The sequence below is a fragment of the Mytilus galloprovincialis genome, chromosome 3 (assembly GCF_965363235.1).
Source record: "Mytilus galloprovincialis chromosome 3, xbMytGall1.hap1.1, whole genome shotgun sequence".
NCBI classification, from domain to species: domain Eukaryota; kingdom Metazoa; phylum Mollusca; class Bivalvia; order Mytilida; family Mytilidae; genus Mytilus; species Mytilus galloprovincialis.
The window spans coordinates 86776005-86800747 of NC_134840.1; the positions used below are offsets into that span (position 1 = coordinate 86776005).

Here is a 24743-nt window from a genome sequence, read left to right on the forward strand (position 1 = left end):
TTTAGTATGGCGTTCATTATCACTGAACTAGTATATACATTTGTTTAGGGGCCAGCTGCAGAACGCCTCTTGGTGCGGGAATTTCTAGCTGCATTGAAGACCTGTTCGTGATCTTCTGCTGTTGTCTGTTCTATGGTCGGGTTGTTGTCTCTTTGACACATTCCCCATTTCCATTCACAATTTTATTTAGGTCAATTTTTGTCGAGCCTGCAACTTTTGTTGCAGAAAGCTCGACATAGGGATAGTGATCCGGCAGCGGCGGCGGCGGTGTTAGCTCACTTCTTAAAAGCTATATATTTTAGAAGGTGGAAGACCTGGTTGCTTCATATTTTGTATATAGATGCCTCATGTTACAAAGTTTCCGTCAGTCACATGTCCATTGTCCTTGACCTCATTTTCATGGTTCAGTGACCACTTGAAAAAAAAGTTCAAATTTTTTGTAATGCTAAATTCTCTCTTACTGTAAGTAATAGGATAACTATATTTAGTATGTGCGTACCTTGCAAGGTCCTCATGCCCGTCAGACAGTTTTCACTTGACCTCGACCTCATTTCATGGATCAGTGAACAAGGTTAAGTTTTGGTGGTCAAGTCCATATCTCAGATACTATAAGCAATAGGTCTAGTATATTCAGTGTATGGAAGGACTGTAAGGTGTACATGTCCAACTGGCAGGTGTCATCTGACCTTGACCTCATTTTCATGGTTCAGTGGTTATAGTTAAGTTTTTGTGTTTTGGTCTGTTTTTCTCATACTTTATGCAATAGGTTTACTATATTTGTTGTATGGAATGATTGTAAGGTGTACATGTCTAGCGGGCAGATGTCATCTGACCTTGACCTCATTTTCATGGTTCAGTGGTTATAGTTAAGTTTTTGTGTTTTGGTCTGTTTTTCTCATACTTTATGCAATAGGATTACTATATTTGTTGTATGGAATGATTGTAAGGTGTACATGTCTAGCAGGCAGATGTCATCTGACCTTGACCTCATTTTCATGGTTCAGTGGTCAAAGTTAAGTTTTTGAGTTTTGGTCTTTTTATCTAATACTATATGTCATAGGTCAACTATATTTGGTGTATGGAAATATTTTATGATCTTTATGTCAGTCGTGCAGGTTTTATTGTCGAGCCTGCAACTTTTGTTGCAGAAAGCTCGACATAGGGATAGTGATCCGGCGGCGGCGGCGGCGTTAGCTAACTTCTTAAAAGGTTTATATTTTCAAAGGTAAAAGACGTGGATGCTTCATACTTTGTATATAGATGCCTCATGTTACGAAGTTTCTGTCAGTCCCATGTCCAATGTCCTTGACCTCATTTTCATGGTTCAGTGACCACTTGAAAAAAAGTTACGAATTTTTGTAATGTTGAATTCTCTCTTATTATAAGTAATAGGATAACTGTATTTGGTATGTGCGTACCTTGCAAGGTCCTCATGCCCGTCAGACAGTTTTCACTTGACCTCAACCTCATTTCATGGATCAGTGAACAAGGTTAAGTTTTGGTGGTCAAGTCCATATCTCAGATACTATAAGCAATAGGTCTAGTATATTTGGTGTATGGAAGGACTGGAAGGTGTACATGTCCAACTGGCAGGTGTCATCTGACCTTGACCTCATTTTCATGGTTCAGTGGTTATAGTTAAGTTTTTGTGTTTTGGTCTATTTTTCTCATATTATATGCCAAAGATCAACTTTATTTGGTGTATTGAAATATATATGTCAGTCCCCAGGTTTTATTAACCGGATTTTTGTGACAAAAATGTCGGTTATTGATTTGGGGATGTACGGCGGGCGGGCGGTCGGTCGGGCGGTCGGGCGGGCGGGCTGGAATCAAATGTTGTCCGTGCATTAACTCATGAACCGTTCAACCAAAGCTTTTAAAATTTTAAATTTTTTGTTGTTACTGACAACTAAATGAAGGTCAAGTTCAATAATGGCGATTTTGACTTTTACCGTTCAGGAGTTATGGTTCTTGAAAGATTGAAAAATGGAGTTTCCAGTCGTGTCCCTTTATTTACGCATGAACTGTTCTTCCTAAGCTTTTCAAATTTTAATATGTTGTTACTGATGACAAAATGGAGATCAAGTCCAATAATGGCGATTTTGACTTTTACCGTTCAGGAGTTATGGTTCTTGAAAGATTGAAAAATGGAGTTTCCAGTCGTGTCCGTGCATTTACGCATGAACTGTTCTACCTAAGCTTCCCAAATTTTAATATGTTGTTACTGATGACAAAATGGAGGTCAAGTTTAATAATGACGATTTTGACTTTTACCGTTCAGGAGTTATGGTTCTTGAAAGATTGAAAAATGGTGTTTCCAGTCGTGTTCCTGCATTTACGCATGAACTGTTTTACCAAAGCTTCCCAAATTTTAATATGTTGTTACTGATGACAAAATAGAGGTCAAGTTCAATAATGACAATTTTGACTTTTACCGTTCAGGAGTTATGGTTCTTGAAAGATTGAAAAATGGTGTTTCCAGTCGTGTCCGTGCATTTTCTCATGAACCATTCAACCAAAGCTTTTGAAATTTTTATATGTTGTTACTGATGGCAAATTAGAGGTCAAGTTCAATAATGACGATTTTGACTTTTACCGTTCAGGAGTTATGGTTCTTGAAAGATTGTGAAATGGCGTTTCCATTCACGTTGTTGCATTTACTCATGAACCATTCAATCTAAGCTTTTCAAATTTTAAGATGTTGATACTGATGACAAAATGGAGGTCAAATTTGATATTGACGATTTTCACTTTCACCATTCATCAGTAATGGTTCTTGTGATATTGCCAGGACACAAATAAATATTAATAAATCCGGTTTGCTGTCGTTGTTTACAGCCTCTTGTTTGACCATGACCTCAATTGCACAGTTCATTAGACAGTGTTAAGTTTTTGTGTTTTGGTCTATTTTTCTTAAACTATAAGTAATAGGTCAACTATATAAGTTGTATGGAAGCATTGTTAGCTGTACATGTCTGCCTGGCATGGTTCATCTGAACTTGACCTCATTTTCATGGTTCATTGGTCTTTGTTTAACTATCTTGTTTAATGTTAAGTTTATGTGACAGTTGTAATAACGCTTTATACTTAGGACTATCAACATAATATCAATGATTAGTAAAGAAGGCGAGACATTTCAGTGTGTGCACTCTTGTTTATTTTAGTTATTCTTTGCAAAAAGAAAATATATTTATGTTAGTGTTATTATTTTTCAGAGAATGGATGGTGCATCCAGTAAAAATTTTAAGAAAACAAAAACACGGAATGAAGTGAAAGATGCGTTATCTTTGTTCATTGGTGACAATCAGATTGTTTTGGTAAGACAAGAGTTATCTTTTCTTTGCTTTTCATATAAGCTTACCTTTAAGTTGTTTATACAGTTCAGAAATGTCTGAGTAGTATTTAATTTTACATGGTCAACATTTACACAACCAAATACACTTCATGTGTTTATTCCTATATATGAACTAACTGATGAGAGTAATTAAAATTATACAATATATTTAGATTTGTTTTCATTCACTCTTCAAAAGTTCTTTTGTTTTATTTTTAGATTTTCATCTATCTCTTTCTTAATCATATTGCCTAACCTCATAAGTACTTATTTTCTTGTTATCAATGACTGAAAGAATGTTAAGAAAATACCAAGGTACATATGTTTTGTGAAATTTAAGCTACATTTAAAAAATTATGTATTTAGATTATTGATTCAGTTCATTAACTTTGTAAGGTGATTATTTGAATTATTGATTTAGTTCATTAATTTTGTATAAGTTATGAGTTAAATAACTGCGTAAGGTGATATACTTTTTAATTTGAATCTGTTCATATCTTAGATCATAAACATGTCAGGAAACTATAAAATTTGCTTACTTAAGCATATTTCTAAATTTCAATAATTTATGAAGATAAAATAAATATTTAAGTGACATAAAAAATAATGAGAAATAAATTCAAAAAGAAAATGCAAGTTGAGCACATTCTAGTTTTGGGTTAATATTATAGGTGAATAAACTATTATTCTTTTTGAAGTACATCAGTTCTTTCGATCCTAGACTAAGAAATGAGACAGCTGTTTCTGTGTCAGTTTTATTTCTTAACCCTAACCTAGTTATTATGATCAGTTGATAGATTCCATAGGTAAACAAAAATAATGGTTCTAAAAATATTCCAGTCAATGTTTGCCCTGGAAAATGTTAAATGTTTTTATGCCCCATTTATGGGCATTATGTTTTCTGGTCTGTGCGTCTGTTTGTCCGTCCATCTGTTTGTTCATCTGTCCGTTCATCCGTTTGTCCGTCCCGCTTTAGGTTATAGTTTTTGGTCGAGCTAGTTTTTGATGAAGTTGAAGTCCAATAAATTTGAAACTTAGTGAACATGTTTCCTATGATATGATTTTTCTAATTTTAATGCCAAATTAGAGATTTTATTCCATTTTCACGGTCAACTGAACATAGAAAATGATAGTGCGGATGGGGCATTTGTGTACTTTGGACACATTCTTGTTTTTTTCTAATTTCAATTTGTGTATACCATAAACATTTTGGGTATTTTGTTTAGTATGTGGGTTATAAAAGAGGAGCGAAAGATATCAGAGGGACATTCAAACTCATAGATGAACATGAACATAAACTGATAACGCCATGGCTAAAAAAGAAAAAGACAAAGCTACCTATAAATGTATCCATGCCAAGTTGGCTTTCCAAAATTTTTCTTCTGAGTTTTTATGCTTACCATATGTCAGAAGAAGTGTTAAAATATTAACTGTTATAAAATGCAGCAAACTATCTTCACATTTAAAAAAAAACAAACAAAAAAAAGGCCTTCCATCTTTCTAAATACACAATGTATATATTTCTACTTAATATCACTTTTACACAAAATAAATACACAATGAGAATAAAGATTAAAAGTAGGCTTATCAAATCCAATGTATATTATTATCTAAAGAATTAAAAAATAAAATTGTACTTTATTTGTTACAGGGAACATACATCAGGAGATTAAAGGCTATTTTGGCAACACAAGAAACATCAAAGTTTTTCAAGACCCATGAGGTAAGATTTCAAAAATTGTTCTACGGTTCATATAAAAAGTATCATAAATTCATTTAGATTTTATGATGTGATGTGAATTGAGTTGCGTGAAGTTTAAATCCTGCCAAACAAGCAACAAGAAAAACACAATACCATGGTCAAAAAGAAAAACAGAGAAAAGACTACCTTCCAGCAGTCTATAAAATTTTACACAGAAAACTCATGATTAAGAAACAAAAAACAGGGGTTAACTTAGTTGCTCCAGAAGGATATAAAGCATCCAATTTTATGGGTTTGAACCTTGTTGCGCAAAAATTTAAAAATAAATGTTAAAACTTGTTAATTTTTTGTTTACAGCTGATTGGAAGTTCCCTGTTGTTTGTACATGATAAAACTAACAATGCAAATGTTTGGATGATAGACTTTGGCAAGACAGAACCCCTACCCTCAGATATAACCACAAACCATAGAACCCAATGGGTAGATGGCAATCATGAAGATGGATATTTATTTGGACTTGACAATTTGTTGTTAATTTTACAGGAGCTAGAAACAACGTCGTCAAGTAATTCAGAATAGATACTGCAATATCCTCATTGTTATTTAAATAGTCATTTACATGTTCACTTGTTTAACCATTTTCTCCATTGTATTTATAAAATCCACTTCCTGTACATTAGTAGGGATACATTGTTATAATTGTAGATAAAAGCATTACGCAGCTATTCATTGTAAAAAAAAAATGCATGAAGTAAGCAGCTTCAGACAGCCTTTAAGTGTGTTTTTTTACATTGATGTTTTGTTTGTTTCTGTAAACGGGTGTTGACCTTTCTGAAAAGTTTGATTATTTTCTTTTACACATTCTGATTTCATTATTAAGGTTTACTCCTAATAAATTTTCGAAATATTTGTTTGACTATAAGTCAAACTTTTAAAATCATCTTTTTCTATCGAGGAATGCCTAGCAAGAAACTTTTGTCTGTTCATTGTTACTCAAAATTAGTTATTCCACTTAGAAAGTAAACAGGTTTAAAGTTCATGGGAATCTCTTTCATGCAATTATTATATGTTTAACTTTTTCTCATTGGTTAGAAAAACAAATATTAAAAGCCAGTAAATTATGCATTTTTTAGCATTTAAATTGTCTCCCCTTAACAAAGGTGCCAATAGAAAATCCTAGTCTGGAAGATTTTTCAACCATAGTTAACTAAGTATATTGGTTATTAAAAGCATTCTTAAAAAATATGAAAATTATATTCCAATTTATATTCTTATACTAAGATGTAGTCATGAGGTAACAGTTGAAATTTGACTTAGTAATTTATATATTTGAAATTAGTGCTGCCACTTTCTTTTATCCCATTTCACAAAGGTTTATATGACTTACAATTTGCTGTGTCTTGTATAGTTGATGAAAGATTTACACTAGTTGTAGGTTGTTAGAATCATTGTGAATGGGAGCATTTCTTCTAATAGTGTGAAGGTGCTTATTTCTTACAAATCATTTGTAACTTATGGTACTGTTAGTGCATGCTGTTTTCAACACAGGCAGCAACTTTGTTAAATATGTTTGTTTATTGGTGTCTCATTGTTGTATATTTTTCTAAAATTACAAAACAGATAAATTTGTGTATATAAATGTCACCAGAGTCACCATAAAATGTGAAAATATTTTTTACAGAAGATATTTTTGTTCATTAAGATTTGATAATTTTCTAATTAGTCTTTTACATATCCAGTTATATTTTTATGGAAAGGGAAATAACTCAGAAGTTTATTACTTTCATTATAACTTAAAGGTACCGCTAAGTTCAAGTGGGAAACAAACTCCAATGAAGATAGGATTAATATTTTAAAATTTCAACTGAAACTTTATTTTATATACTTTCTTGAACACTCCTTCAGTTTATTAAGTTCTATTAACGAAGAAAACTTTAAATATTGGTGCTAAATCTTGCCATTACATGTCTGATTTATTATCTAAGACGAATATTCCTTACCAAGACACCTAACTTTTAAAATACAACGATCTATTCAATCTCAATGTTTGTTTATAGTTTATCTTTTTTAAGGTTATTTTCTAGTATTGAGGGTTGATGTTTATGCTACCTTACATTTTATAAAATGACATAAAAAAAATAATATTTGAAAATTCCTGATTTTCCTCATTGTAAATATCAAATAAGATTGTTCATAGTTATATTTCATTTGAAATATTTATTTAAGGAAAAGACCACTTTGAGAGCTTTTTCATGCCTTTGAACTTGTTAAATAGGTATTAAAAGAGATTGAATTTAGATTATATGGCTTTTTCACTTCAAAAGAAAGTTAAAAACCATTTACAACATAAAAAACAAAATTAGGTTTAAATATTTAAAAATCATTAACTTCAGACTCGTTATTTTTTTTAAAACAAGAATCTCCTAATAGTTAAGATAAGTGTGACTTAAAAATACATTCAAAATGTTAATTGTTTATTGCTTATTGTAATAACATGTCTTTGTGGTTATAATGTGCTGAAAAATCATTCCGTTTATTAATGTTTATTGAATATTTTGTTAAGTTTGATTGTTATGCTAAATCTGTATGTTTTTTTAATTGATAGTTTCACTTATATGTCGATAGAACATGAGGTTTCTATTTATTTCAACTGATTCACTCTTCAAAATTATATCAGACCTAATCTAGAGTGAGAAATGGGTAAAAACTTCTTTTTTGTGCTCATGTCTTCCATTCAGCATTGACAAGGAGAAGGAGTTTTTTTTATAAAAAGATTATCCTGGATAAATTATAAGAATTCTGTGGATTCATTATTATTCCTTATACCATTTTTTTGTGGGTTTTGTGGGTACAGATGAACCACCAATTCAAATGTAATCAAATATGCTTGAAAATGCATGTTTTCCTCAATCTAACATTTATAACGTGCAAATACATGAATCCACAGTAGTTTTATTTTTTTAAACAGAATAAAGCAAAACTTCTTCCATCAGATTTCTGGACTAGCCCATGAATATTAGCATATGTGCTGGGATGTTCTCAGTGTATGGTGCTGTATATGTGTGTAGTGCATTTAAAATGTATTTATGCTTACTTAACATTATTGTGTTATCTTGTATTTACTGACAGTAAGTTACAAGCTGCACATTTAATTTAGTATTATAATAATAAGTTTGTTTGATACTCACCAAAAGTGATATACTTAGACTTACTGGGTACTCACTAAAATAACTCTTACTCACCACCAGGAAATTTTGCCTGAATGCAGAAAACTATTAGGGAAAAGAAAGCATTGTTTTGTTTTTCTTACATAATGATTGAATATTTTGAAACCAATTACACTGATAGTGGGTGTTTTGTTCTAAAACTGTTTGAGAAAAGGTACAGAAATCCATTTTAAAAAGTACTTTTACCAAATTCTTTAGTTAAACATGTTCAATGTATATTAGTTAAACAATATTTTTGTAAAATTATGTATGTAATGAATAATCTATTATTTTTTTCTGGCAACATTATAATTAAAAGTTCATCAACAACACACCATATATACCTAACCATTCTCAGTGCAGTGGTTTCCCTTGAGCCAATGATAATAGGGAGAATGTATTGTGAAGAACAAAGTTATGTGTGTTTGTGTTGTATAAGGGGATGATATGCTTTATGCAACATATAATGACACTCTAATGGTAAACAAATGCATGATGCTGGTGTGAAGAAATAGATTTTTTCTTCACTCTCTAAATCTATAAAGGTTTTGACCTTTTTATATTTCGTTCAGTTATGATGTTGAATTTTTTTTTTGTAAGATCTGATATGTGCCATGATCTGAAAACAATTTTATAAAGATTTTTTGTTCTAATATTGGTATATCCCATAATTAACTTTACCATATTGAGTGTGCATAAATAAATACTTTGAAATTAATGTATTACTCTGAAATTAGATACATAGACATACTGCCTCTTTACAAGTAGCATTTCTTAGTTTTCACTTAATAAAGTGCTGAAAACAGCATTTATTAACAGCAGGGCATTTGTACAATACTAAAGTCAATCTTATACTGTTATTTGTGTATTTGAAATTAAAGAAACTTTCTGAATAGATAAGTGAAGATTAAATCCATCCATATTATACTTATGTATAGTAGATACCTAGAACTTACAGTTAAGCAAGTTTCTTATATATTTATATAATTTTTTTCTTGTATATTTTGTATATTTCTACAAATGTTGTGTATTTTGTGAAAGTGATTCTATATTAAATTGTAAAATTATTAAAGTTAAAAAAATTATGATTTGTATTTTTGTCATACCAAAAATTAATTCACATGTCACATCCAAAACATTAATCTGTGCCTATGCATTGGTCATAATAAATGGTTGGCTGTTTGACACCTAGTGGCAACTATTACATATAAAGATTAGATGTGATATGATAGCCTATGAGACAACTATCCACCAGAGTTCAAATGAAGTAGATGTAAGCAAGGCCGCTGTGATGCCTTTAACAATGAGGGAAAAACATGAATTACACTGCTTTAAAAGGCCCATACTTGTGAAACTATTCAAAAGAAATAACTAACAGTATAAATTATAGCAAACATTTAGCAAAACCAAATATGACAGACATCAATCAACAACAACCAATGAACTATAGGTTCCTGGTTTTAGACGCATATAAATAATGCTGCAAGTTAAACATATTTGAATGCTCAACCCTCCCCAACCTTGGACAGTGGTGTAACAGCACAACATAAGAACAATCTATAAAAATCAGTTGCACTTGTCTTGAACTCGAGAACAGAAGAGGTTCATTTCAAATATTTAACATAACACAATAGACACTGAAATAAGAGGATTCACATTTACTGAAAGCTATTAGTTCAACTAACAAATAAATAATGTTCTCCCAGACAACACATATTTTCTCATGACAAGAACATCATAGTAGCAGATTCATGTTAGTTTGCATGTCATGTGAATTATAACGTATGAATAATAGGATAACTATATTGGGTATATGGATTCCTTGCAAGGTCTACATTTCCATTTGATAGTGTTCACCTGTCTGATGGGTCAGTAGTGATCAAGGTTGAAGTTACATGTTTAGGTCAGTTTCTCAGATACTTGAAGCAGTAGGTCAACTATATTTTGTGTATTGAATGTTGTATGTGAACATGTCTGTAAGGTTTAGATATCTGTCGGGTATCATATGAACTTGACCTAATTTTCATGGTTCATTTGTCAATGTTGGACTTTCATGGTTTGGTTCTTATCTCATATACTTTATAATGTAGTAGGTCAACAATATTGTTATTCTACATTGACTAAAGGTAAGGGTAGGATTGAGGTCTCACTAAACATGTTTAACCCAGCCACATTTTTGCGCCTGTCCTCTGGCCTATGGTAGACTTGTATGATTATTAATTTTGTCCATTTATATGTGTTGGAGTTTAGTATGACATTCAGTTTCTCTGAACTATTACACATTTTAGGGGCCAGCTGAGGCCTGCATATAGGTGCAGATTTTTCTTGCTGTGTTGATGCCTTCGGCTGTTTTCTGCTCCTTGGTTATCTCTTTGACACATTTTCAATTTTATATTTGTTGTATGGTTTTATGGTAAGGTGAACATGTCTGTCTGCCAGGTATAATCTGACCTTGACCTCGTTTTTATAGTTCATTTGTCAATATTGGATCTTCATGGTATGGTCCTCTTCTCATATACTCTATACGTAAAAGGTCAACTTCATTTGGTGTACGGAGTGATGGTAAGGTGTACATGTCTCTCTGGTAGGGTTCATCTTACCTTGACCTCTTTTACATTATTCAATGGTCAATGCATGTTTAGTTTTCCTGGTTAAGTCTGTTTCTCAGGATTCTATAAGTTATAGGTCAACTATACTTGTTGCATGGAATGATTTTTAGGTGAACATGTTTGTCTATCGTGTATCATCTGACTTATTTTCATGGTTGATTTGTCAATGTAATAGTGTTCATTGGTTAGTATATTCTCCGATACTATATTTGGGCGTTTTTCAATTAAAGCGTGACTTTCAGACCTAAATAAAATGGAAAATCAACTTGTCTAAAATTTTATTTCAAGAGTTATTTTGAATACCTCTATTATAGACCTGTTTGTAAACAAAAAGTACAATCTTAAATACTCTTTAAAATGATATTATTTTCATAATTTGTGTACTGAGACATATAAATACAGTATACATGTCTCTGGTTTCGTAGGGGACATTTGTCCACTACGCAACTGCTTCTAAACACACATCTTATTGCTTATTGCAATTTTAAATGTCTCCTATAGACATTCCAGTTTGTTTACTTTATATACTAGAAAGATCTTATTTTTTTTCTGAATTGGAGAACCATTTTTTATTGATAAATATTAGACAGTACTTCACATAATATGAAGGTACAACTCATGTTACGTAGTGGACATTTTTATGCGTTTCGTAGTTGACAAAACCGTTTCGTAGTGGACAAAAAGTTTCGTAGTTGAAATCAACCCTTTCTATGTTAATAAAAACATACTAAAAACTAGATTTACCATTGCAAGCAATAGCGGATGGCACCCTTCCCACATTGCCATTAAACTGCAGCCAGTTTGAAAATTCCGAAGTCAAAAACCGCATTTACAAATTCCATTAACATTGTTGTAAAGTTTCCTTAATTTTGGAGTATTTTGAAATTTTTGTAGTTTCCATGACAACAGCGGCCATTTTGGAAATTCCGAAATCCAAAGTCTTATCTTTACTTGCCATCGGTCATTTGTAATGAGTTTTATTAAGTTTAGAGCATTTTGAGATTTTTGGACATTTTTGCTGGTTTCATGGTAACGGTGCCCATTTCGAAAATTCCAACACACAGTTTTAACATCGACTTATGTTATGTTTTACATTCATAAAGTTTCTTTGAGTTTAATCTAATATTCCTTTAGAAAAGGCTGGTTTGATGTTTTTTCCCATAGGTTCAATGTTCTCCAGTTTCTATGGCAATGGTAGAGATTTTGCAGAAGCTAAGTACTGTTGGTACCTCAGGGCAACACTGCCAACATTTACATAAAGTTTCATTAAGTTGGCTCTTATAACAAAAGATTTAGGATTTGCATTTTTTTTTTTTTTCACATTTTATCAGTTTCCATGGCAACGGCAGCCATCTTGATGATGCCATACCCCGATTGCACAATTTCATCTAGTGGTCCTCATTATGGTATAGTTCTATCAATATTGTTCAAGCCAATTCTGAAAAATAGAATGGACAAAAAAGTGTGGAAGAATAAATATAAGAAAAAAAGAAACGAACAATAACAATATGTCACCTCAACTTCGTTGAGGGTACCATAATACATGAAACTAACCAAGGCCGTAACTTCCCTTGAGGCAAGTGAGGCAATTGCCTCACTATAATTTCGACACTGATTATTTTTTTTTATACATATATACAAGTGTGGACACAGATGAGTGTGGATAGTATGTTTGAATGTTTGACAGTGTTTTATGATAAATGTAGTTCTATGATTTTCCTGTATGTGTTATTAACTGTGTTGCACGATGACAACCAACCGGAGCATTAGGAGTATTGTTTATTTTATATGTAGTTTAGTTTTTATGTTCAAGACAGGCATGGAAGAGACACTAATTGCATTAGTTACCAAATGATTATTATAGAATATGTTCCACATCTTTGATTTTGGATACATTTTATAGCTAGGAGAGCAACACATAATAGGTTCAATTTTTCGTGATTTTTTTAAATTGGGAGATGATATCTGAGAACATGATATAAGGAGCCTGTAATTCAGTGGTTGTCGTTTGTTTATGCGTTACATATTCGTTTTTTCTTTATTTTTTGTACATAAATACGCGTTATTTTTCTCCTTTGAATTGTTTCACATTGTCATTTTGAGACCTTTTATAGCCGACTATGCTGCATTAGCTTTGCTCATTGTTGAAGGGTGTGTGGCGACCTGTAATTGTTAATTTCTATGTCATTTTGGTCTGTTGTGGAGAATTGTCTCATTGGCAATCATATCACATCTTTTACATATATATAAATATAATAGTCATTTGTTGTTCTGTCTCAACCTTAATTTCTATAACTTGTAATCATTCCTTTTAAACTATTTTTCCTGGAGATAACTCAGCATCTCAACAGGTGATGTTTCTCGATTACGTTAACCTAGTAACGATAATCATCATGGATCTTTAGTTAAAAACAGGCTCTTGCAGAAAAAGGAAAAGCGACACTGAAGGTAAAGAAGGAATAATTCTAGTAAACTAGTTTTTTTGTGAACAGAGTCTATTGCATATAACTTCATTAGAACAATTCAAAAACGTTAAGTAGACTGACAAATCAAGTACTGGTCTTCGGAAGGGGGCAGTCCTGTCTGCGTATTCATTTCTCCGTTTCACGAACTTTTGACAAATCAAGTACTGGGCATCGCAAGGGGGAAGTCCTGTCTGCGTATTCATTTCACGAACTTTAATCTTTCCAATTACAGATAAATAAATATAATTAATATGAAACATGAATGCATGGATTAGATTTTATCCATGTTTCTTTAACCTTAAAAATTGAAAGAATATCCCATATTCCAATTTGATATTATTGAGGAATGGTAGAACCTTTAACACACGATTTTGTCTTTACTTATTCGGGACTACGGAATTTTGTTTCTTTATATTCGGGGTTCGGAATCGGACACCCCAACCCCTAACCCCTAAATTTATAGATTCTGGAACTAAAATACCACCAACTATTTCCAGAAATAATTTGAAATTACGAAACTACATGTAAACGTCAAAAACTCCATTCCAATTCCCATGTACCCATATCATATATACTTACTCTATAGATAGAATCATATACATGTATCTTATCTCATTCTATCCCTAGTTTGTCTACTCTTTGTCAGCATAAAAGCGAGTTTCATATTTTGTAGCTGCGACTGTATGATGGTAGTTACAGGAAAGCTTAATTCCCTCTTACAAAGTTGAAACAAAACTGTTACTATCGATGCTACTACCAAATTGCTGATGGAGAAGGAATTGGAAGAAGACATTGAATGATCATTGTGTTGATGATAATGTGCTACCTTTAGAAACACAGACTGCCCTGAAACGACTGAAAATTTGGAAAAGAGCATGCATGAGTGGCGAGAGATTGTGCGGTCTTGCCATGCTCCATGTTCATCGCGATAAGGATATCAGCAGACCAAATTATGATTCTGAAACAATTTGACTGAACCGACCATAGAAACTAGAGGCTCCAAAGAGCCTGTGTCGCTCACCTTGGTCTATGTGAATATTAAACAAAGGACGCAGATGGATTCATGACAAAATTGTGTTTTGGTGATGGTGATGTGTTTGTAAATCTTACTTTACTGAACATTCTTGCTGCTTACAATTATCTCTATCTATAATGAACTTGGCCCAGTAGTTTCAGAGGAGAAGATTTTTGTAAAAGATAACTAAGATTTACGAAAAATGGTTCAAAATTGACTATAAAGGGCAATAACTCCTAAAGGGGTCAACTGACCATTTCAGTCATGTTGACTTATTTGTAAATCTTACTTTGCTGAACATTATTGCTGTTTACAGTTTATCTCTATCTATAATAATATTCAAGATAATAACCAAAAACAGCAAAATTTCCTTAAAATTACCAATTCAGGGGCAGCAACCCAACAACAGGTCGTCCGATTCATCTGAAAATTTCAGGGCAGATAGATCTTGACCTGATAATCATTTTTACTTATGTCAGATTTGCTCTAAATGCTTTGATTTTTGAGTTATAAGCCAAAAACTGAATTTTACCCCTATGTTCTATTTTTAGCTGTGGCGGCCATCTTGGTTGGTTGACCGGGTCACGCCACACATTTTTTAAACTAGATACCCCAATGATGATTGTGGCCAAGTTTGGTTTAATTTGGCACAGTGGTTTCAGAGGAGAAGATTTTTGTAATAGATTACTAAGATTTACAAAAAATGGTTAAAAATTGACTATAAAGGGCAATAACTCCTAAAGGGGTCAACTGACCATTTCAATCATGTTGACTTATTTGTAAATCTTACTTTGCTGAACATTATTGCTGTTTACAGTTTATCTCTATCTATAATAATATTCAAGATAAATAACCAAAAACAGCAAAATTTCCTTAAAATTACCAATTCAGGGGCAGCAACCCAACAACAGGTTGTCCGATTCATCTGTAAATTTCAGGGCAGATAGATCTTGACCTGATAATCATTTTTTCCCCGTCAAATTTGCTCTAAATGCTTTGGTTTTTGAGTTATAAGCCAAAAACTGAATTTTACCCCTATGTTCTATTTTTAGCTGTGGCGGCCATCTTGGTTGGTTGGCCGGGTCACGCCACACATTTTTTAAACTACATACCCCAATTGTGATTGTAACCAAGTATGGTTTAATTTGGCCCAGTAGTTTCAGAGAAGAAGATTTTTGTAAAAGATTACTAAGATTTACGAAAAATGGTTAAAAATTGACTATAAAGGGCAATAACTCCTAAAGGGGTCAACTGACTTTTTCGGTCATGTTGACTTATTTGTAAATCTTACTTTGCTGAACATTATTGCTGTTTACAGTTTATCTCTATCTATAATAATATTCAAGATAATAACCAAAAACTGCAAAATTTCCTTAAAATTACCAATTCAGGGGCAGCAACCCAACAACAGGTCGTCCGATTCATCTGAAAATTTCAGGGCAGATAGATCTTGACCTGAATAACAATTTTACCCCATGTCAGATTTGCTCTAAATGCTTTGGTTTTTGAGTTATAAGCCAAAAACTGCATTTTACCCCTATGTTCTATTTTTAGCCATGGCGGCCATCTTGGTTAGTTGGCCGGGTCACGCCACACATTTTTTACACTAGATACCCCAATGATGATTGTGGCCAAGTTTGGTTTAATTTGGCCCAGTAGTTTCAGAGGAGAAGATTTTTGTAAAAGTTAACGACGACGGACGCAGGACGACGACGGACGCAGGACGACGGACGCCGGACGCAAAGTGATGGGAAAAAGCTAAAAATTGGAAAACTACTGAATCGATGTTTGTTCTATGTTCTGGCAGCAGACTCAAATCAGTGATATTTGGATGATTATCTTACATATGTTGTTAAAAATTTGGTGTTAGTAAAAGTCTTAAAATATGAAAAATTTATATAAAAAGTGTCCAAATTCAAAACATTATCAAACTCTCTAAAAATTCCTAGAATGCAGGATTTTGCACCATTCATTTCATAACCTCCAAAATAAAATTTTGCCTCGCTTCTCTCGGCTCAATTATTTTGCCTCACTGAAAAAAGATGCCTAGTTACGGCCTTGCTAACCCTTGTTTTTTGTTTTGCACGAATATAATTGAAAAAATAGTAAAAAAAAAACAGACTGCATGGTAGTGGTAGTGTCCACTACGAAACGTTTTCTCCCAAACATGTTTCGTAGGTGACCGTTTCGTAGGGGACATATTCACATGTTTTATTTCCCCCCCCCCCCCCAATCCCTATATTAGAATAGTAACAAGACTGATTGTATTCATCAAAGCATGAATTACGCTGTACACTCATATTTTTTTCATAATTTTAAAACCAGATACTGAGGGAGATTTGAACCGTTTCGTAGTGGACATTAACAAAAATACGGTATCACTCTGGTTCATTTGATGTGCTCATTTTTTCTTAACAACAATTTAACTGCAGTTACAAAAGCATCACTTCTTTTGTAAGGCCCTAATGTTTATATCTCTTGCAAACAAAATTACTTTGATTTTATTTCAACTGTTTATTAGCAAATTTTAATGACTTCGTTTTGTAGTGGACATTTTGTCAGGGACACACCTTCTGAAATTAAAAATCCTATGTTAAAAGCTGTTTATCAAAATATGTTGGCTCTAAACATACTTTTGAATTATTACAGAACTTATATTAGGTAAAAATAACATTTATTTCTACATTTTTTTAACGATATTTTAGAGTATGAATGTTGAACAGGTGGTCTAGGGACATGCCATTTCGGTTGTTTTGGACCATTCAGGAATCAATATCTTATCAATCCCTCTAGAAATAGACTGTTTCTTTGCTTAAAAATGTTAGATATAATTCAATGTACTGACTGCACAAAAAATTACTTGTAAAGATCAAACACATTTTTTTTAAGTAGCTGGGATCGACAAGAAATCATGCACGTTTTTTATTGAAAAACGCCCGGCCATATAAGCAATAGGTCAACTCTCTGTTTGGTGCAAATATAAAAAAGAAGATGTGGTATGATTGCCAATGAGACAACTATCCACAAAAGACCAAAATGACACAGACATTAACAACTGTAGGTCACCGTACGGCCTTCAACAATGAGCAAAGCCCATACCGCATAGTCAGCTATAAAAGGCCCCGATAAGACAATGTAAAACAATTCAAACGAGAAAACTAACGGCCTTATTTATGTAAAAAAAAAATGAACGAAAAACAAATATGTAACACATAAACAAACGACAACCACTGAATTACAGGCTCCTGACTTGGGACAGGCACATGCATAAATAATGTGGCGGGGTTAAACATGTTAGCGTGATCCCAACCCTCCCCCTAACCTGGGACAGTGGTATAATAGTACAACATAAGAACGAACTATAAAATCAGTTGAAAAAGGCTTAACTCATCAGATGGACAAAAATACAAGTGGAAGTGGCCCGGTACTTATACATCCCGACACAAAAAGACACAATGAACATATCTGAGAGTACTCGCAGTTATCTGACAGCTAGTTCAAAGCCACTAACAACTAATAAAAAATCATGCAACTAAGACTAAACTATCCGTAATCCGTACACATCCAAGGAACATTTGACTGTCTATACTACTATGAAATCACCCTGGGAACAAGATATTTATGTGTTCCTGGACCACGAAGGCTATTGATAATTTTTGTAATGCATATAAAACGTAAATCTGCTTACCCTTTCTGGAGCACCTGAGATCACCCCTAGTTTTTTGGTGGGGTTCATGTTGTTTATTCTTTAGTTTTCTATGATGTGTTATGTTTACTATTGTTTGTCTGTTTGTCCTTTTCATTTTTAGCCATGACGTTGTCAGGTTATTGTCGATTTATGAGTTTGACTGTCCCTCTGGTATCTTTCGTCCCTCTTTTAAAGATTCGCCTATCTGTGCTAGTTGAAATCTAAGTTAATTTTAGATGTTCTCTAAGATCTTTCTTTACTAGCTCTTCTTTCACCAATTATAGGATCAATTCGTGTCCATCCATATCGGACTGCTATCTCGTCATTGTTTGTCTTTATCTTGAGTAGCACCTAACATATATGAAATCAAACTTTACCAAAATGTTCCTTAAATGTACTTCACTACTATTGTTACTCTGGTAAAAATCTGTTAACAAGCATAGTCACAATGACTTTTTCTTGTTTTTGATTGGCTGGCTATAATAGGTAAGTGTGTTGTCCTGTCCGGTTTGAGCTGCTTGTTGTTTTTGTAGATATTTATCATCGCCGGTCTTGTCAATGGTTATAGGGTCGTTTGTTATTTTGTAACACATGTTGAGTCGAGCTTCTAGCTTTTCGTCTTGTTTGTAAGCTTTTTCATCCTAATTCAGTTATCATGTTGCTGACACTTTATCTATTTCTATGTCTGCTGATTACATATCGTGCAGCTTGTCTTTGTACCTTTTCAAATTTTATCTATGTTGTTTTGCTGGTACGGGTCCAATACTGTTGTGCGGTTTTACTAATATTTTATAGGCAATCTAGATCATTTGCAATGGTTCAGCCTGTACCCAAGGTATTAAGTTGATGTTTCATGCAACAGAGTATGGCCGTGACCTGAGTTTCTAGTCTCATTTGAAGAACTACTATACCAATCGAAACCCGATTTGTCATATATATTTTTAAGAAATATTGTATTGGACGTTAATTGAAATTCAAATAACCTTCGAGGGAAGCCAAAGTGAGCATTGAAACCCCCTATTTGAAAGTATATTTGCCTTTCTTTTCAACAGATAAAGTTAAATGACCCCTTAAATGAAAACACAACATGCCTTCATTTTACCATTTGATATAACGGACTTGAGTCTGTTTTGAATTTTCCTTTGAGTTCGGTATTTTTGGTATTTTTACTTTTTAGTTTAGTTTTAAACATTTATTTCTGCGTAGAATGTCGATATATGTATGTGAAGGTTGAAAACTGATATGTATAGAACTGCAAAAAAAAAATGTAAGATACATTAATTATATGCAAGATAAATTTTGACTGGGTCAAAAGTTAGCGAATCGGAAGGGTAGACGAGTAGAATTATATCTGTCGTTTTTTTTAACCGAGAATCCTCGATGTTCTATAGAGACTTTTCACAATTCAACCACTTGCTCGAAAGGGGAAGATCAAAATAATGACCTTTGCTTCCAATCAGCGACAACTAAGTCTTCTTCTTGTTTCCTTCGTATCTGAATTAAGAGAGTTTCATTATGTCCTTATGGATAGGTTGCTAATGGACCCATAGAGACATACTGTCAAGTCGAGAGTTATTTTACAAATTGATTACGTCAAGCATTTCATTTTGAAGACTATTTAGAAAGTACCTTGCATTTTATCTAGATAACACATGATTTATTTAATTTTCATGCATCTAGAGGCATATCAAAGTGTATAAAAGTACATGTAATTATAAATGCAATCTGACAACCAAGATTATTGCTTTTGGAAAGAATGTCTTCATTACATAGTTGGATATGGTTATGGATCTCGTTCACTTTAGCCAACCTAAAGGCAAGTATTTATACATGTTCATCAATTTAAGTTTGAAAAAAAATATCTCATGAAAATAATAATAATAATAATAATAATAATAATAATAATAATAATAATAATAATAATAATAATAATATGACATTTTTAATAGTATCAAACTTGGAAACACATGCATGAATTTACTTCACAGCTATCTAGGCATACTATAGTTTTTTTTAATAGGAAACGTTAATACGAGATTTACCAATGGGTCAACTAAATGTTAAAAATTCCTTTTTGATATTTTCGAAAATGCATAAATCCTAAAGCAGTTTAAAGAAACCGTCATGAAATTGGAAGGAGTAAAAGAAAACAATACTCTTTTAAAATATTTTTTTCTATTAATTTCGATTCAAATAGGTATATCTTTATCTTTTTACTAAAAACCAATTTCAGAAACACAACAATCCGGCAAAAACAGATATGTATGACAACGAAAGTCAATGTGAGTATTATAGCATCTGTAAACAATCATTCTAATATGTTTTTTCGCAAATAATTTTCTTTTTTAAAGCAAGTAAAAATCACGTAAAACATACTTAAGCGAGAAAGTGCTTATATTAGACCAATCATGATTCAATACACGAAAAAATGACTTTAACATTAATGGGGTTTTGAGTACAATGTAGAGTGAGAGCGGTTCATTTTGGTTTACGGAATTTTGAGAAACTTTTTGAAAGAAAAAAGTGGTTAAGCTACAATCGGAAAAAATTTGATACTGTCTTTTCAAAATCTCTGTTGAAAGTTAATGTCTGTGTGTTCTAAGATCTTCTAAAACTGACATAGTCTTGCCGCCTCATATTATCTCGGTATATAATTCTCATTTGTTTCGCTGCCTACAAATGACACACAACTAATGGATAGAAAAAACAAATTTATTAATTTCATCGGTCTAGAGCGCTTTTCTGGATTAAAACCACAAGGAAAGCTCAATCCAAACTTTGAGGTACAAAAAATTGTATCAGACACAAACGCGCGAAGAGCTTCATGACCAAAAGGGACCTAATTTATTACTTTATCAACACAGTTTGTTGAAATCATGTGGTACCGAAGTGCACTGAGGACACTGACTCCTCAATGAGTTGACAAAACCATCGGGAACTGACTGTTGAGGCTTGTATAGGGTATATTTGGATACGGGATATTTGCCATTTTAATTTGAGGGATATGGGATATTTGTCTCAAAAGTAAATGGGATATGGGATATCGATGCCTTTATAAGGATATTGAATTTTTAACATGAAAAAAAATAAGTGGAATTTAAAAGTTAAGTACAGAAATATTTACATCTCACTTGATAGAATTGCCTAAAAAAGTTTAATATTAAAGGTCATTTTAGTGCTTTGTTGATTTTAATTAAGTTTATGGCCGTTTTATTTAGAAGTCATCCAAACCCAAGCTAAAAGTATTGATCTATTTTCGATATTTATATGCTCATATGTACTGATAATTTTAGAAGTATTTGTTTTGCTTTCCATGCTTCGTTCCTTATTGTTAATTTTCCTTTTTTGGATGGTGATGTTCCTTTGGCACTATCTTACGGTGTTTGTATATCACAACACCTCCGCTATGCTCGTGTCTGTTGTAACGTTTTGGATTTTAATGAACGAAATTTATGTATTACTGGTAAATTATTACAGTCAGGATCCTACTTCGTCAAAATTATCTCCCCATTACGCCAGTTCATTTTCACAATCGTAAAAATGGAAGCCATTGTAGCGATGACGCGCTACCAATTTTGCTCTTGGAAACCGATAAATTTATCCACATTGCACCAATACGATCCTTATATGTCAGTTATATTTTAAAAGACAAATGTATCAACTAGCTAATGAGCATCAGTTAATGATCTTGTCTGCATTGATTCAACTTAAAACTATTGTCTAATCGGTTGTTAGGTGGAAAATTTCGAAAAATCATAAACATTTAAAAAAAATCTAATTAAATATTTCGTGGAAGGGCAGACTAGATTTTTTTAGTGGTTGAAGACTATAAACCCTAGTTATCACACACAAAAAATTAGAATTTTTCGAAGATATGCATTTTCATCATCCAACTTGTAAGACTGTCGTCAAGTACTTTCAGTAAAAAAATAGCTATTCGAACACACCTTCCCTGTTTTTGTGACTCATTAGATAGGTATTTCACTTGACCCATATATTTCATCTTTTAGTACTGTTATTTTTTTGTGTTATAAAGTCAACCTGTAGCTTTAATATATAAAAATGATAGAATCTGAAGCGAGACGATGTATGAAATATTCTTACTTTGAACGATATCAAGACTAAATACTCAACTCAAACACGCCCTAACATAAAAAGGTGCACTCGATTTTCTCTTTTCGATACAATTGTTACCTATTTTTTGGAATTTTTTCTTCAGTCACATAATGGAAGGGCAGACACGAAAATTACTGAACTAATAGATTGATATCTTTTCCGTCCGTGGTAATTTTTTCAAAAAAATCGGAGGTTATGCATTTTTGTCATCCAACTTGAAAGATACCCATGTCGTCGACTTGATATCTAATTGTTCTGCTTAACTATGTACTAGATAAATTGAAAACTTATGCAAATGGTGTTTTTGAAATAAAACACCTCGTAATTGAGAAGAAAATTGCAGTTTTATTTGTTTCTATTAACTTTTTAAAAATTTGTCACTATAGTAAACAATACAGTAAACATTTATCGCCTTCTCTAATAGAGAGCTTCGATTCTTTTGTTCTATTTCAACCTGGTTTCCGACTGATTAAGTCAGGGATTTCATTACCACAAATCACTTAAAATCTTTGCTTAATTCTAGATTTGGTTTTGAAGTTTGGTTCTACCTGTAGAAAACTTATTTCAAACGGGATAGCACATCCTCATTTTTGTTTACCGTGCCATTGGATGCTGTTTGTGTAATGATAGATAATTTAATCTCAGATGCATTACTTTTTATACGACCGCAAAAATTGGTTTTCGCACTATACCTTAAGTTTAAGTAAATAGAAATCTATGAAATTTTGACACAAGGTTTATGACCACTAAAGGAAGGTTGGGATTGATTTTGGGAGTTTTGATTCTTACAGTTTAGGAATTAGGGGCCAAAAAAGGGTCCAAATAAGCATTATTCTTGGTTTTCGCACCATAACTTAAGTATAAAGTAAATAGAAATATATAAAATTTAAACACAAGGTTTATGAACACAAAAGGAAAGTTGGGATTGATTTTGGGAGTTGAGGTCCCAACAGTTTATGAATTAGGGACCAAAAAAAGGGGCCCAAATAAGCATTTTTCTTGGTTTTCGCACCATAACTTAAGTATAAAGTTAATAGAAATCTATAAAATTTAAACACAAGGTTTACGACCATAAAAGGACGGTTGGGATTGATTTTGGAAGTTTTGGTTCCAACAGTTAAGGAATAAGGGGCCCAAAGGGTCCAAAATTAAACTTTGTTTGAATTCATCAAAAATTGAATATGCGGAATCTAACTGTGTAATATGTAGATTCTTAATTTTTGGTCCCACTTTCAAATTGGTCTACATTAAGGTCCAAAGGGTCCAAAATTAAAACTAAGTTTGATTTCAACAAAAATAAAATTCTTGTGTTTTTTTTTTGATATGCTGAATCTTAATATGTACTTAGATTTTTTATTATGGGCCCAGTTTTCAAGTTGGTCCAAATCGTAGTCCAAAATTAAACATTGTTTGATATCAACAAAAATTGAATCCTTAGGGTTCTTTGATATGCTGAATCTAAACCTGTATTTAGATTTTTGATTATAGGCCCGGTTTTCAATTTGGTCCAAATTGCGGTCCAAAATTAAACTTTGTTTGATTTCAACAAAAATTGTATATATGGGGTTCTTTGATATATGCTTAAACTTACCATGCATGTATTTAAATTTTTGATGTTTGGGCCCGGTTATCAGATTAGTCCACATTGAGGTCTAAAGGGTCCAAAATTGAACTTTATTTGATTTCATCAAAAATTGAATTCTTGGGGTTCTTTGATATGCTGAATCTAACAATGTATTTAGATTTTGGATATTGGACCATAATCATTGATAATATGTAATGTTCAATTTAAAATTTAAAGTTTTAAAGTTTAAGTTCTTTGACCACATTCATTATGTGTCAGAAACCTGTGTTGTGTCAACTATTTAATCACAATCCAAATTCAGAGCTGTATCAAGCTTGAATGTTGTGTCAATACTTGCCCCAATGTTCAGAGTTCGAACTCTGCGGTCGTATAAAGCTGCGCCCTGCGGAGCATCTGGTTATTAGTTGTAATTGACTTTGAACTAGCTGTCAGTAACTGCGAGTACTCTCAGATCTGTACTTAGTGTCTTTTTGTTGATGGGATGTACAAGTACTCGGTCACGTCCACTCTCTGTTTTTGTTGGATGTATATCTATTTGTATCCATCTGATGAGTTAGGCAGCAACCATTTGATTTTCTGGGGGGGGCTATGTTTTTTTTTTCTGTGCAAACTTTTTTTTTCACCTGCGGCGAAAAACAATCTATTTTTTTCGCGACAAGTCGAAAACAATTTTTTTCTTTCAATTTTAGCATTACATATAGTGGCAGCTGAGGGTGAAACAAACAATTTTTTTTTCTCAGAATCAAAAACAAATTATTTTTTTCTCCAAAAACTGGAATCAAACTTTTTTTTCCAAAAAAAACCATAGCCCCCCCCAGAAAATCAAATGGTTGGTGCCTTAAGCCTTTTTCAACTGATTTGTATAGTTCGTATGTTGTACTGTTACACCCCTGTCCCAGGTTAAGGGGAGGGTTGGGATACCGCTAACATTTTTAACCTCGCCACATTCTGTATGTATGTGCCTGTCCAAAGTCAGGAGTCTTTAATTCAGTGGTTGTCGTTTGTTGCTGTGTTAACTTACAT

General features: G+C 32.7%; 3 protein-coding genes across 8 annotated transcripts in view; 2 read left to right on the forward strand and 1 right to left on the reverse strand.

The window, feature by feature from the left end:
* Positions 1 to 9327, forward strand: part of LOC143069267 (inositol-trisphosphate 3-kinase B-like) — a 50816-nt gene extending 41489 nt beyond the window's left edge. For all 4 annotated transcript variants that reach the window (XM_076243809.1, XM_076243808.1, XM_076243807.1 and 1 more), the window contains 3 exons: positions 3216 to 3317; positions 4986 to 5057; positions 5394 to 9327. In XM_076243809.1, the coding sequence (XP_076099924.1) occupies positions 3216 to 3317; positions 4986 to 5057; positions 5394 to 5615 (396 nt within the window). In that variant the 3' untranslated portion in view covers positions 5616 to 9327. The remainder of the gene's footprint in view (positions 1 to 3215; positions 3318 to 4985; positions 5058 to 5393) is intronic.
* The window catches only part of LOC143069269 (uncharacterized), a 425535-nt gene that overhangs the window by 66336 nt on the left and 334456 nt on the right, over positions 1 to 24743 (reverse strand). The gene's annotated exons all lie outside the window — the stretch shown is intronic.
* Positions 20257 to 24743, forward strand: part of LOC143069268 (A disintegrin and metalloproteinase with thrombospondin motifs 18-like) — a 33817-nt gene continuing 29330 nt past the window's right edge. Inside the window, exon 1 of the mRNA XM_076243812.1 lies at positions 20257 to 20301. Within this exon, the coding sequence (XP_076099927.1) occupies positions 20280 to 20301 (22 nt within the window). The 5' untranslated portion in view covers positions 20257 to 20279. The remainder of the gene's footprint in view (positions 20302 to 24743) is intronic.